Source organism: Nannobrachium achirus (genome assembly GCF_963921795.1).
Source record: "Nannobrachium achirus genome assembly, chromosome: 16".
In the NCBI taxonomy this organism is placed as follows: domain Eukaryota; kingdom Metazoa; phylum Chordata; class Actinopteri; order Myctophiformes; family Myctophidae; genus Nannobrachium; species Nannobrachium achirus.
Genome location: NC_137823.1, coordinates 51461180 through 51476659, shown reverse-complemented (window position 1 = coordinate 51476659; position 15480 = coordinate 51461180). Strand labels below are relative to the sequence as shown.

General features: G+C 41.1%; 2 protein-coding genes across 2 annotated transcripts; one reads left to right on the top strand and one right to left on the bottom strand.

The window, feature by feature from the left end:
• Nucleotides 1-160: 160 nt before the first annotated feature.
• LOC308301134 (kelch domain-containing protein 3-like) lies at nt 161-1276 on the top strand (the record flags this gene model as incomplete). Its single annotated transcript, XM_080745029.1, has 1 exon — nt 161-1276. The coding sequence occupies one exon, from the start codon at nt 161-163 to the stop codon at nt 1274-1276; it is 1116 nt and encodes a 371-aa protein (XP_080601155.1).
• Nucleotides 1277-2656: 1380 nt separating this feature from the next.
• On the bottom strand, nt 2657-13165 carry tmed10 (transmembrane p24 trafficking protein 10). The gene is made up of 5 exons (XM_080744585.1): nt 12961-13165; nt 10988-11108; nt 10370-10443; nt 5630-5756; nt 2657-4115 (listed from the first exon to the last, which is right to left on the bottom strand). Exons 1-5 carry the CDS (start codon nt 13135-13137, stop codon nt 3994-3996), a joined length of 621 nt encoding a protein of 206 aa, XP_080600711.1. The 5' UTR covers nt 13138-13165; the 3' UTR covers nt 2657-3993.
• Between the last annotated feature and the right edge of the window lie 2315 nt (nt 13166-15480).

Sequence of the window (15480 nt, the reverse complement as noted above, 5' to 3'; positions counted from 1 at the left end):
CACACAAAACCGGCTCCCAGCGTCGTTCTAGCGCACTCTTCTGTCAGCAAGCGATCAGATCAGCACGGAGCGAGCGCGCTACAGAACAGAACCAGACAACGGTTCCCAGCGGAGACAGTAACCGACTACGAACCTAGACTCTTCAATACCGATCTCTGAGATGCATTGGACACGGCATCAGAAAGGAGGCTTCAAGAGGCACTACCATGCTGCTGTGGCAGTTGGGCACAAGGTGTATTCCTTTGGAGGAGCGCTCAATCCCCTCGGTCAGATTGATGTGCACGTCTACAACACAATGTCATGGCTCTGGGTGAAGTTGCCCCCGGTAGTGGCAGCTGGAGAAGAGGATAACGGCGTTCCTTCGATGCGCTATGGTCACACAGCCGTTCTGATAGAGGACACCATCTACATCTGGGGTGGGCGCACAGGGACAGGGAAGTACAGCAACGAGCTCTATGCCTTTGACGTCGACACCCACACGTGGTCCAAGCCCAAGGTATCTGGGCCTGTTCCGGCGGCGAGGTGGCTGCACTCGGCCTGCGTCTTGGGGAAGGACGTGTACATCCATGGAGGATCTGGAGCTCCCGGACACAGCTACGGTGACATTCACAAGTTGGACACGACCACGATGGTCTGGTCCTTAATCGACGCCCAAGGAACACCGGTATCTAATCACACTGCCACCATCATCGGGACAAGGATCTTTGTATTCGGGGGCTACAGCTACAGCTACAGGGACTACTTTGGCAACAAGTGGAGTGTATTCGACACAGAGACCAACTGCTGGCTGCCCACACCTGCACAGCGTCCAGAGATGCGTTGGGGTCATTCAGCCTTTGCCTACAAGGGAGAGCTCTATATATTTGGTGGAGATTATAATGATCATCAGCTCGATGATTTTTGGAAATACAATCCAAAGACCTGCTCCTGGACGCTGGTTGAGCCCAATGGGGAGTCCCTCGGCCCTTGGGCTCCGTTGGGCTACTCCAGCGGTCCGATGACAAAGATGTGCTGTTGCATGGTGGGAAATCAGATCATCCTTTTTGGAGGACATATTAGATCTGATGACCTGTACATCTTAGACTTAAGTCCAAGTCTAAAGTCGTTATGCATGCTGGCAGTTGTTCAGCATGGTCTGGAGCAGTCAGGACTCCCACATGACATCAGGCTGGAACTGTCAGCCATGACAACAGAAAAACGACTCGAATTATTTACTCCACCACGCCGATGGTTTGCGGCATTCCTGGACTTGTTCAAGTGTATGAAAGCCAGTTGAAGAGCATAAGATCTCCATAAATGGGCATCAAAGACAGAGAAAGAGGTCTCTGCTCACAAATATGTACACGACAGAGATACAGAGATCTCCTTTTCATGGGAGGGGAGCCTCGTTTAGAGAATACCAGAGAATCTCTGATTGGGGAGGGGGATGTATTATTTGAATAGCCTACCTTTTTAATGAATAATCAAGTGATGATGTGAACCTTGCATGGTCCAATGTTCTTGTTGGTTAATTACTGTACATATGTAAATAAATCTTGTGAGAGTAGTAATCTATATAATGTGTGGACATCCCCTTCTTTTTACATAAAAGCTATAGACACATGGGTACAGCAGGTACAACATACTGCATTACCAGAGGGCATGCGTTCCCAACTGGTATTGGCCATGTAAAAGTTAAATGCTGATCATGGCAAACCTCCAACAGTTATGCTGTAAAAAAGTAGGTATATTTTGGTGTGAGATTCTGAATTCACCAAACAAAACATTCATATGAAAAACATTTGTATGATTCGATTTGAATAAGACATTGTAGTGTATATGGTTTCTCAATGAGTGTATGGTTCATTTTGTTGTGTGAACATTTTTGCAGTTTAGGAACATTTGTATGATTTCATCCACTCCACTGTGTATTCTAACTACAAGGTAGTTCAATTAGAAAATGTACTGTAAAAATTACTATTCAGTTCAGATAAGGTTACTGTTACCCACCCACTGTGTAGAGTAGACCAGGGGTTTTCAAAGTTGGTGACCGGGTGCCATGATGGCAGTCCAGGGGTGCCTCAGAATAATTTGATATTTGGAATTCATCAATATCACTTCACTATGTGAAGACCTGATTTGCAATGTACTTAAGTTATTTTTCCATCTACAGTCAACTCTCTTCAACAAAAATAGCAGATCCACAAGCTTGTAGATCGGCTATTTTTGGTGAACCGTCCCCCCAGAATAGGGATGCTGGGGTTCAAGTAGTTAAACATCAAGTATAGAGTTATATTCAGTCAGTTCTGATGGAAACAGATATTTCTCTGTGACATAGCCTACGTTTAAGATTCCCAAAAATAAAAGCATAATTCAGGGGTGCCGTGGATGAAAAGGTTATTTACAGTGGTGACCAGAGTCAGAAAAGTTTGAAAACCAGTGGTGTAGACAGTTGTAGAATTCTAATCTAACAGCTATAAGATCTTATGGGGTTCCCCTGGGACCAATTCTTTCCAGATGGGGGACCTCACTCCTCAGTCTAATTAATTTACCTGATGCAGGCTACCATGGTCGTCACTTTTTGAACACTTTTATAAAAATGCCTTAGACAGTAGCATGATTGTCAGCATTAGTGGTCCCAGTAGGGGACAAAAGCAAATATTTTTACACACCAATATAAATCCATCCAATATTTTATTGAATAAAAGCCCAACATAAACCTTTACAAAATGTATCAATCAACATAAAAATCCTTGATTGCGCACGTTCACTGTTAAAAATGTACCCATGACAAATGTCTTAATTAAACCCTGTGAAAAAAAATCTGCATTATGTGCAACCACCCATATGCTGCGCGATACCCAAGCCTTATAATTAATTCAAAACAAAACACACTGGATGGATCAGCAAGTAGCATACTGTAATTTAGAATTGAATTGATAACCATAACGCATCACCTGTCAATGTATGCATCAAAGTGCTCTACTTAACAGAACACATTCTACCAAAAATTGGGATACTTTACATGTCCCTTCAAAGCCCACAACTTATTCCACCCTGGCAAGGGAAAGTTGTATTCTTGCTAACTGTGATCTGGAAATAACGGCACTTCACCATGGTGCTGCACACTTTTTTTCCTTATTCATACTTAGCCCTAAAAGGGAGAGCATTTTACCGTTCACCTGATTTGAGTCAATTGGTGTTGAAAATGTGTTTGAGACACTACCGTATTTTGATGTTCATCTTTGAAAAGAAAATCTGACCGTGCAATATTAATAGAATTGACCTACTTTTTAAACTATGACGATAACTTCTCTGATAACTTACAAACCCGCCAACACCCGTTAAAGCAAATAAGTAGCATTTACAATATGAAAACAAAACTAAAGACACTGTCAAATTTAGCTAACGTATATGCAAATTAGGTGACATAACAAAAAGTCAGTGGTTGCCAATTTCCTCTTAACAATCCACCTTGCTATTCAAAATACGCCTTCACTTGATAAAAAGGGCACCAAGGATCTAGTTTGCTTGGCATGGCAAAGATTTTGTACAACAATAGAAGGGCAATATACATTCTCTCATGACGCATCCATTCAAACTGAGCTCAAATCAAACGCACGGAATTGTTCAATTGATTGAAGCAACAGGTTCTTATTCAGTAAGATGCAACGGTCAAAACAGTGCAGACAGAAACGTGAGGTAACATGGGTAAAAGAGGCACCGCACTTTTGCAGCTAGATGTGTTTCCCATGTCTCATGTATTCGTATTTCTTTCTACAGCGCTTTTCATGTTTCAGACTACTAAATAAGCAGGTGTATCATGTTCCAGAAGATGACCTTCATACTCGTTTTTTTTTTTTTTTCTTGCACAGCCCTGAAAACTAGAGTCTGAGCCTCTCAGCCCTGCTTTGCTGTTGTCTGCTGAAGCTAGTCCAAGGAGGGTGGATGTTGGGATGTATTGACTGACTTGGCAGGCAGCTTTGGCCCCTGAGGTAGGAGCTCGAGGCTGCTTTACTCGATCAGCTTCTTCGCCTTGAAGAAACGCCGCAAATAGAAGACCTGCCAGGTGGCCAGGCCAATGAGACAACACATGGAGAAGATGCTGAAGTACAGCACACGCGTGTTGGTGGACTCTGGGATGGGGGAAAAGTAGAAAAGAAAGTGGCGTTAGTCTCACAGGCAGCAGACAAACAAAAGAACAATCTTCACAATAATCTCTTGGGCAATTCAGACCCTTAGAGAACACGCAACCAAGCATGTAAAATAAATGTCATGTCTTTCACAATTTCACAATTCACTGCCTGGCAACAGTCGAAAATCATTCTGAGAAACACGTCAGCAGGTGAAGCCAGTTTAGTCTATGCATATTGGAGAAAACCCTTTTGTAACTATAAACATCAGGGTTCCCACACACCTTTACCAATTATTTTCCAGAATATTTAAGCCAATTTTCAGGACTATATAACAATAATTCAGCGCAATAACTAAATTAAGTGTGCACGCTGCGAATGGGCCGTGCATGCTGATTGTGCACGATGGACAACGCACATGCCCACGTCAAAAGGTTAGAAAATCGTGGCAGGGAACCCTCAAAGTCAATTTATGGTGGCAGTAAATTAGTTTTTTTCCCCAGGACCTTCCAGGACCCTTGATCAATTCCAAAACTTCCAGTACTGGAAAAATACTTTTCTAATTTCAAAATATTTCCAGGAATTTCATGACCGTGGGAACCCTGAAACATGAAACAGTGGGAGGACAAAAATATGGAACCTTGAAAATGGAATCTCTGTGAAGGCAGAAAAATATTATTGTGCCCAATCAGTGCATAAAAGCACCGTAACATCAGGGAACTCTTAAACAAGGCTGATAACTGTGCAGGTGTCTTAAGCCCAGCTCAGACCAACATAACAACTTGCACCTTTTAACCACTTGCAACAGAATCCTAAAACTGTGGTTTGCAACGTAATATACAACTGTACAGTCCAGTCCCAGGCGCCAAGATGCGACCGACTGCTGTTTACACAGCAATGGTAATGTCACAGTCCCTCCGGCATATGGGATGCAAAGAGCAGATGGGGCCGTCCCATGAACTGCACATGGGCAGACAGTGACAGACGTGTCTAGGCGAGCAGATGTAGTCTACAATTTCCATAGCATGACAACCTATTATATTATATTGAATTATGGTACAGCCTACCTCTTGTTTAAAAAAATGGTTAAATGTCTATATCCTATCCTTTTCTTTCTCCCATTCACTCCATTTTCTCTCCTTTTTGGCAGATTAACCAAGTTTTATACTTCAGCAACTCAAAAATAGTCAATATATAATAGCCAATATATAAGCTTGAGTCACAACGCATTGCGCTGACTCACAAAATTTGAGGAAAAGAAAAAAATAATCTCTCTTTTCAGATGGGGCAGCCAAATGCATGTCAATTTGGGGTCTTAAACACTAAACATGTTCAGGCCGGTAACACATTTTAGTGTGGTACAGTAGTACATGTAACGTATGTAGCAATATATTTGTTTTTGTAATCTTTGAATAATATTTGACTTTTTTCAGAAAACATAGGTCAGGCCTAAATGGGTTAAGAAACGCTGCTGTGAAGTGTGTGTGTATACGAGTCTAAGTGCATTGTGTTCATACCATTGGTATCTCGCATCTCTTCTTCCCTCTTCTTCATGTAAGCAAAGTCATTGACGATGGACTCCGACAGGTCCTCCAACCGCCTCAGCTCCACCTCCAGAGGCTTCAGCTTTTCCACCTTGGCAATCTGCAAGGACAGAGGATGTTATAGAAAGAACGGGAAAAAACACACCATGAGTCTTAACTCCATTTAGGCCTAGAATTATTGACTGCTTTAACCTGTGAAAAATAGCAGATATACAAGCTCACAGCGCGGCACCGAGTGCCGCGCTGCGAGCTTGTAGATCTGCTATTTTAGAAAAATCGTGAAAATTTGAATTTTGACCCGATTCTATAAGTGTCTTTTGAATCCCTCAAAGATTTTTGTTTCTATGTCAGCAATCTGGCCAGCCATCGTCAAAGAAAAGGTCCTTTTCACTTAACTGGAGCTCAGTTAGTCTGTTCTTGAGAGACTACTATGTCAGTGGTGCTCAAACCTTTTCATGTGAAGGACCCCCAAAATGATATTTATTTGGCCACGGACCCACATTTCAAAATACCTAGTTCCAGGGACCACCCAGAAGCAAAATTTGAGTTACAAACGTTCGCTTTGAAAATACATATATTCAAAGATTTGCACACATTTTCACGACTTTTTCAAAAATAGCAGATCTACAAGCTCGCAGCGCGGCACTCGGTGCCGTGCTGTGAGCTTGTATATCTGCTATTTTTCACTGGTTAAAGCAGTCAATAATTCTAGGCCTAAATGGGTTAAAAACACACCATGAGTCCTAACTCCCGATTTATACTCTGTTGTACGACAGTGTCACTTGCTAAAGAAAGAATCTTTGCGAGAGCAGTTGGAAATTCAAGTCAGGTTTGTGCATCCCAAAAGCACATCATTGTATACTAATATTAGTTGTTGTAGTAATAATCATTATGTTTGTTAGTTACCCTTTTAAATTAATGTACCCTCTTTGTTGATGTTTGTTTGTCATTTGATTTTTGTATACATTCTGTAGAACAGGGAGGATAGATTACAAGGGAAATTGCCAACAAGGAAACTCCCTCATGCTGCCATGACTCTCTTTGTCCACTAAGTGTCTCTCTTGCGCTGGGCAGTAGCATTAGACATGAACTAGATGCTATATTAACTTTTTGGACTGTTCAGTAATTCACCTCCTTCATTATCACATAATTTATCCTCCCATAGAGCATATATCACATCCTCTATGGGGTACACCAACAAGGCCAGAATAAATAAACAGTAGTTTGTTCTGTTCAAACAATATGGGAGAGACAGACATTCCGTCGCGTGGCGGTGTTGCAAGGTGAAAATAGCCGATCTACAGGCTCTCAACATGACACATTGCGACACGTTGTGAGCCTGTAGATCGGCCATTTCTGAAAATCTTTGAACATTTATACGCCCAAAGTTGGGATGCCAGGTTGAAAGTGGCCCACCAGTCTCATGCCGCTACTACAGTGCGTATGATTGCATACGCACAGTAGTACGTATAGTACTCATTCAGACGTATTTGCCACCAACAGACTGGAGAGGCATGCCCACACTCAATTGTTCACTGAACTCTCGCTGCCCACACAGATACTCTGTAGAACGGCTGAGCATCTTCTTGCACCGCAGTGTGTACGCAATACGTGCGTGATTGTGCGTGGGTGTGTGGAGGGTGATTCTCAGCTAGCTTTTTTTTTTGCCTTTCTACACAGTAAAATCCCCAGTGTTCATTTGACTCACAATGTACGAAATGGTTACATTTGTACATGCTCGGAGCTATAAATGGATGTATTAACACTGAGGATTTACTGTATAATTAATGCAAAAGGTCTTCCCCCAGTAACTCTGACGCAGCTACCATTCCAAGTACGGTAGTCATAAGAAGTCTGTTCTCAACTCCGTAACCTTGAGGACTAAAAATGTTTCATTAAAATAATTCTAGCATTTATCAGAAGAAATGTAATATACGAATATGTGAGCTGAGAAATAGAAAAAAAAAATCTTGATTTCAATTTAGTATGACAAAATGTTATCAAATGTAATTAATAAATACATTCACGAATAAATAACTAATTCGTCTTTTGGGACAGACTAGAAAATCACACAATGAAATATCTTTACAGGCTATAATAAGTTTTATTTTTGTTGGATTTCAGTCATCTAGTCATTATTTTCTCCAAATTCAAATTTAGAATACCGTTACAAATCTGCAAACTAGCAGGATAAGACTTTTTTATTAGGAATGGATTTCAGGTTATGTAAAAAAGTAAATAACAACTTACTTAACAAAGGGTAGGTGTTAAAACTAAAGCTTTCTAGTATAATGATATACTTTAATAATAGTATTATTCAACCATTATTTGAGTGAATAAGCCGTTATCTTTTACAGTACAGAGCTGTGAAATCAGTGCCACCAGGACTCAGATTAGCGCCACCATGGATGATCTTGACATTCCAAGAAAAACATAACCTGTAGTATTTGACAATATTATGGGTTGCCAAAAGGTGAAACACTGAATATAAATACGATCCATTTAATATCAATGTCTCCTCTATTCAAACAATAGTTCCCTTTTTAAACGTATGTATGTGCTCTGTGTGCCAAATCACATGCACCATGTTCTGTTTAACATTATTATCATTAACATCACAATCCAAACAATATCCATATGTTAACTACATATATGGAGCACAGAGCAATGTTCTGGTGGCAAGCAATATTCATTACTCACGCTGCAGAGCTCCCGGAGCGGACAGCAGGGAACACATTATTAGGGATGTGTGCCTCGGCCAACATTGACTAAATACTAGGTCATTTAAACCTAGTCCGTGAAATAAGTCGCTGCACCCATCCCTACACACTTAAGTATAGAGCTTTTTATAAGGTCTTAGTTCTGATAGTAAGTTGCTTAAAATCCCCATAATACCGGTGTAGCAAAATACAGGTATGTGCTTTGAGACATAACTTCAGCAAAACTAGTTGCAACTTTCACTTGCAGGCAGAGAGCAGGAAGCAGCCCCTCCGTCTTGCCCTGACTCACCTTCTTCGCAAACATACACATTCAAGGTCTTAGTTATGGTTGGGTGATTATCTTTTTAGTCACTCTGCTAAATGCTGTGTCTGTATCTATCTAGTCAGGAGGCATCAAGAAGAAATGCTGTTATCACCACATCTGCAATACACAGATCTAAAGGTTACCTACTCTGCTTTCTTTAATACAGTGTTTCTCAAACTTTCAAATTTCAAGGTCTCCCCTTAACTCTGACAGTATACAAATGGAACCAAATGAATCCGTTAGGGTTCATTTGTACACTGTCAGAGTTACAGACTTGTTAGGGTCTATTTAGACCCCCCTAAAGGAACCCACAGAGTCCTTGGAATCCACTTTGAGAAACACTGGTTTAATACATCTATTTCTATAGATAAATATCTAATTCCTACAAATGCCATGATGTGGGCAAGCACCAGCCTGGCATGTGATCTATGGCTGAGCCTGCAATTACATCAACTACAGTACATCAAAATGTTCTCACTGTAAGTCTGAAGTATTTCGCTCTAAACTCGGTGAACAAGAACCAAGGGTAATGGCTAAGACCCAGGAGGTGAGGGGTAATTCAGAGTCGGACAGCTGTGATTTTTCTCCACAACATTGTAATGCATAATGTATACTCAGTGTCCGTGTCTTGCACTGAAAACGACCACGGATGCAAGCTAGTAGATTGGCTAGTCAAAGAAGACTGCTCAGTGTTCTGACTGCTAATGGAAACATTAACCCCAAAACAAATATAACAGAGGCAGGGCTTCATTTGTTGCCGAGCACCGGTACCTGCCTGCTGCGCTCCTGCAAATGTACAAGGTGCTCCGTCACCTCAAAGTGCACATGTTTTATTTAATTAAACTTTCACATTTTACCCTCATGTCCCTTCCTGCAATGGAAAAAAGCCATGGATGAAATGAAACTGAGTGCCACAAATGTAAACACTTTATTATCGGAAAGGTTTTGCGCCATGAACCTGGTGATCTGACTCCTACGCTCACTACGTTAGTTTCAGTGGACTGCAAATAACACAACGGCCCCACCTTCCCATGTCAAAGTAGTTGTCAAGTTGATGAGAGGATGTGGAAATGTCCCTATTGTCCCCAAGAGAGGAAAGGAACACCATGAGCGTGAATTGACGAGTGAGTTCCCTCTCTCCTCCAAGTTTGATGTCAGTAAATAAACAATAACGCCACGCAGATGTGCATCTGTCTCTAGTAGTCTGTCTGTGTTGTTAATCGAGCTGGGCAGTGCATATCTGTCTGTGTTCTGTGTCTTTGTGCCTGACAAAACTGAGTAGTATTTAATATCGGTCGATAAACCACATTTCTTGTGAACGTGCCATGGTTTCATATGTGCGTTGCATCTGTCTGTCTGCAAAAGTGATGGCATGCAATATTGACGTGGGAGGGAGGGCAAGATATTGATAGAGAGCTTTTTCTAAGTTCATAAGTAATACTAGTGTTCTTCTATTGCTCATTATTTGATGAGGAAACAGTAGCCCTTATGCTGTTATTTGGCCTAGCTTTCTGGGGCTAATATTATATGGTTAAATTGATAAATGTTATGTTATGAAAAATATATAAAAAGTCAGGCATGACTTAATAGTCGGATTCCGGAGCTCTGACACCCAATAATTTACAAACTAAGCAAGCACTAACAGAGGTAATGTGTCATTGATGGTCTCCATCTACAAGTTCTACTCACTTCTTCATAGTTTTTGGCCTCCACACCATGCTTCATGTCCAGATTGACCAGCTGGTCAGGGACCCTCCCGGTTCCTGGTTGACAATTACAAATTCACTGTTAGGCTATGTCTAATCAGCTGGAACGGTCAAAGAAACAATACTGCCCTACAAAGACAGAGTGCAGTAACTATGTTTTTGGACACACAGACTTATTTGTGTATCCCAAAGGTCAAATTAGACTTCATGATATTGGGGGATAAACAATTACCTCAAGAACAGATATACAGTCAGTGTAATATCACTTATATGCCTATATCTCATTTGGCTGGCCAGTTGAAACACTTTTAACCAATTTTTCAGTCAATGTGTTACTTCACTCTGGCTTTGTAGTGCAGAATACGTACATCTCAAATTCAGCTCACTAAAATTATCATCACTTGCACATTCATCACAAAAACAGTTGCAAAATACATTGCTAAAACTGTTAATTATGCGTCTGCAATCTGCATAGCATGTTGTGACAAGCCCACTCACAGATCATGGAGCATATTATAATGGTACATTTTAAATAGTGACTCAAAACAAAAATTGACAGTTTTCTTGGGTGAGTTCGTCCTGATTCAGTCAGTGTACTTACCCATAGGTGATTTGCTCTCAAAGCACACCTCGAACATGTCATAGTCCTCTGTGGTGAATGCAAACTTCCCTTTTGTTGCATCTTCCTTTGAATATAGCGTGTGGCTCGAGGAATCTGTGATCTAGAATGTAGAGGACATTGATCAGATGTGTATTCTAAACATCATTATGCTATAGGACAGTGGTTCTCAACCTGTGGTATGTGTACCACTGGTTGTACATGGGCATGAGTCTACCAAAAATGAGAAAAAATACATAAGTGGAGTGAAATATTTATATAATACTACAGGTAGTTCTCCAGAGTCCAGACCAAGCAATTGGTTGAAATAGCCTGTCCAGCCTTGCAGAAATGAACACGAGGGCACACCTAGCCGTTAATAGAGGATTTGAGAACGGATTAATCACATTAGAAATATCATCAGTTTGCACAGGAAGGAAGTTCACAAATGTAATAGCTAAATCTGTCCGATGACCCGGTCATCAAATTATTGGCTTAGATGCAGCAAAAACTAAAAAATCTCCATGAATTCAATCAAGGAATAAATTCATTAAATTGGCCTCCTTTCCTGTGTTAAATTTACATAACTGAATAGGATGGGGTGTGTCCTCAGTTATTATGGTGGAACTTGGAGAGACACATATTTTCTGAGGTGGTACTTGGCGTAAAAAGGTTGAGAACCACTGCTTTAGGACAATTAACAATCTCAAGCATGTATAGTTAGTGAGCTGATTTCCAGACGGATCCCTCTAAAAAAATGTGAATACAAAAAAAATAAAAAGCAGCAGTCGATGCTATAGCACTCCAAATCATCACTGACTGCAGAAACATCACAGTGGACTTCAAGCAACTCTGACTTCAGAAGATTGACATTTCTGAATTATAGTTTCTTTCGAGTGGTCACTTGTATTATTATAATATTTAAAGATATGGATTTTTGATTTTCAGGAGCTGTATGCCATACAAATCAAAAATAATTATGAAAGTTTAACATTTTTGAATTATATTACATTAGAAAGTGAACTTTACAAAATATTCTATTTTTTTAGAGGGATCTGTAAATGAGAACAACCATCCTGTCAGTGTGCATCAGCTCTAGAAACATCTGCTACTGACCATGTCAAACGGATACATCAGTGTCTACTACCCACGTGCATTTATGATTTGAGTATTACAATGTAACACAGCCTTGTAATATATAGGCCTATATATTTTTTTCATTGTTAAGGTGAGGGGGGAACGAGCATCAGTTGTTTCATCAGTGATAGCGTGATACATGCGAAACGGCTAATGTGCTAAAATGAGCTAACTTCTGACTGCAGCTTTGAATGGGGATTGGGGAGGATAAGACTGACGTGTAACATCTAGACTAGAGGAGCAGCATGGACCATTACTAGTGCCTTAAACTGGATGGTCTTTGCTGGAAATGCACAGAATTATTACACATGCACAGGCAGAGATATATGTGATCATTCTGGAAGTCAAGATCAGATATAAACAAATAAAACTAAAATATCCGGAAATCAACCTCGGTTTAGCAGCAGATGCTACTGTATTAGACAGGAAGATGCCATCGGGCCCCAGTCAGTTAGTTCAGCAGCTTCCTAGTTTAGCTTAGCACAGGCTAACAGGACAACAACAGCTGTCAGTTAGTAGTTGTGCTTTCATTGGTTTTGCCCGGAGGGGACGAGATTCAAGACCACGGTCATGATTTAACCCGTTTGACTTTGTACCGTCGCCTCTAATCAGAACAATACAAACACAGAGGGAGACACGTTGTTGTTGAGATCTTTCTCCGAGGCCTTCTCACAAGAAAGCTAGCCCCGGTTTGTGCTTCCTCGTACGGCGGCGTCGCGCGCCGGGGGAAATTGCAGATCCACAAGCTCACAACGCGTCGCCTCCGCGACTTGTTGTGAGCTTGTAGATCGGCTATTTCCCCCGGTATATAGCAAGAGAGGCTACCCGAGGTTGCTCACCTTCAGGTTGGTCTTGGTGTTGGACTGCTCGCTGATCTCGTACTCGCCCGTGACGAGCACGTCCTTGTGGATCTCTTCCCGTAAGCACTTCCTCGTGTTGACCGGTAAAAAGAAGGAGATGGAGAACACCGATTCAATGAGAACCGGTAACAGCAGTAGTGCGGCGAGTCGAGCCATGGCTGCTGCTACTGCTGCTGTTAGAAGCTGCCAGTGCCAACCAACCCGAGCCAGCCAGCAATAGAGATGGGACGTTCGCGAACGAATCGAGTCTTTTGAAACGGCTCTTTGGAATGAACGATGAGATCCGGTTCGGTTATAGCCTGACACTCAGCCTAAATTGACATTTCGTTTCACTTCATTATTTTAAAGGGGTGTGGCTAGTGATTCAGTGTCTGGAACTAGGCTAGTTCGGTTAGGTAGCCGTTCCTTTTTTTAATGAACAGTTAATGAATTTCAGAGAGTGGCAATTTGAGGACGTTTTAATACCTCTAAAATGACAAATTAAACATTGGCCAAATTGTCAAATATTAGAAGCAGAAATTGTGAAAATAGCCAATGTAGTTCTGCTATTTTCAACTGTTTTATACAAAATGTAATGCCTCAACTCTTAGTGCTTGTCAGGGTGGGGGAACCACTGCTCTATTGCAGTGGTTTTCAACCAGTGGTCCGGGGACCACCAGTGGTCCTTGAGGGGACCCAGCTAAATGATGGGGAGTTGGTAACCAAATGGACCCTCAAGATGGACCAAAATGGATCATTTGTTAAACAGTACAAACATTATTTACTTAGGCTTGATTAAGCTATGTAAAAGTACGAATCCTGCAATGTAGAAATACTCTGCCGCAAGTAGAAGTTTGGAATTAAAATGTAATTGAGTACAAAAAGTAGTGGTATCAAAATGCACTTAAAGTAGAAAATACTCATTATGCAAAATGCTGCATTTCACAAGTTTTCCAAAGAAAAAAAATTATTGAAAATAGCCAACCTACAAGCTCACAATGCATCGCGTTGCGAGCTTATAGAGCGGCTATTTCCAAATGGCCGAAATGTATATGTATGGCCGAAATGTAGGTTGAAGTGATTTCTTGTAATCTACAAAATGACAAGTAACTAAAATGAGTCTTTTGAACGGCTCTTTGAAAGGAACGGATCCCAGAGATCCGGCTCACTTCAAAGAACCATAAATCCCATCTCTACCCAGCAAAGCAACAGTCCTCTTCTGCCGAGGAGTGCGGTCGCTCTAGCACCAACGCTGGCACGGAGGAAGCATCACACTCAGCGCTGTTTCAGTTTCACTTTATTTATTAGAAAGGTAAGCCTGTACTGTCTGTAAGGTGCACAAAAAGTTTGGACATTTCTATTGCAGTGGTTCTCAACCTGTGTGTCGGGTCCCACACAGGGGGGTCCCCAAATTATTTTGCGGGGGTCCCCAGATGATTAGCTTAATCAATGTGAAACATTGTTTTCTCACTCAACAGTAAACAAGCCAAGTGTATAAATAAAGGGTATCCGCACATTTCAGAGAGTGGCAATTTGAGGACTTTTTAATACCTCTAAAATGAGAAATTAAACATTGGCCAAATTGTCAAATATTAGAAGCAGAAATGGTGAAAATAGCCAATGTAGTTCTGCTATTTTCAACTGTTTTATACAAAATGTAATGCCTCAACTCTTAGTGCTTGTCAGGGTGGGGGAACCACTGCTCTATTGCAGTGGTTTTCAACCAGTGGTCCGGGGACCACCAGTGGTCCTTGAGGGGACCCAGCTAAATGATGGGGAGTTGGTAACCAAATGGACCCTCAAGATGGACCAAAATGGATCATTTTGTTAAATTATTGTTAGACATCTGCATTACTTAATTTACAAGAAGTCTACACAATTGGAGAACGTAGAAGAATTGTTATTTTGATCAACGTTTGCCTGTTGTCACAGTACCAACATCAATACAGCATGGAATTGTGGACAAAATCTTATCAAACAACAACAAAATATTCTACATTTTGGAATTGGATCAAACGGTGGTCGTGGCTCAAATGCCAAAAACTTAATGTACCATGATATGAAAAAGGTTGAAAACCACTGCTCTAGTCTAATTGTATAAATTATTTTTGGCATGTAAAATGATGATGGAAACGAAAAAACACAGACACACAGAGCCAAGAACACTATCCTTTTCTGGGTTCATTATACAGGAATTGAAATTGGTACAAAGTACTTGGCGGCCAGGTCCTTTCCAGTACAGTAGGCTACTTTGTTTCAGTACAGCATGCAGCATGATGGAACAACCTTGGAAGAGACTGTATCTCCATGTTTGAGCTTGTCTGTCCAGATAACAAGACAGACAACTTGTAATGATATGTTATGGTTAAAACAAAAGCTTTGTTGCTACAAAAGTTAAATCTCTATTCTGATAGTAGCTATCATTGCCAGGGGTGTACATTTTCAGATTCAAGAGAGAGAGAGAGAGAGAGAGAGAGAGAGAGAGAGAGAGAGAGAGAGAGAGAGAGAGAGAATATATCA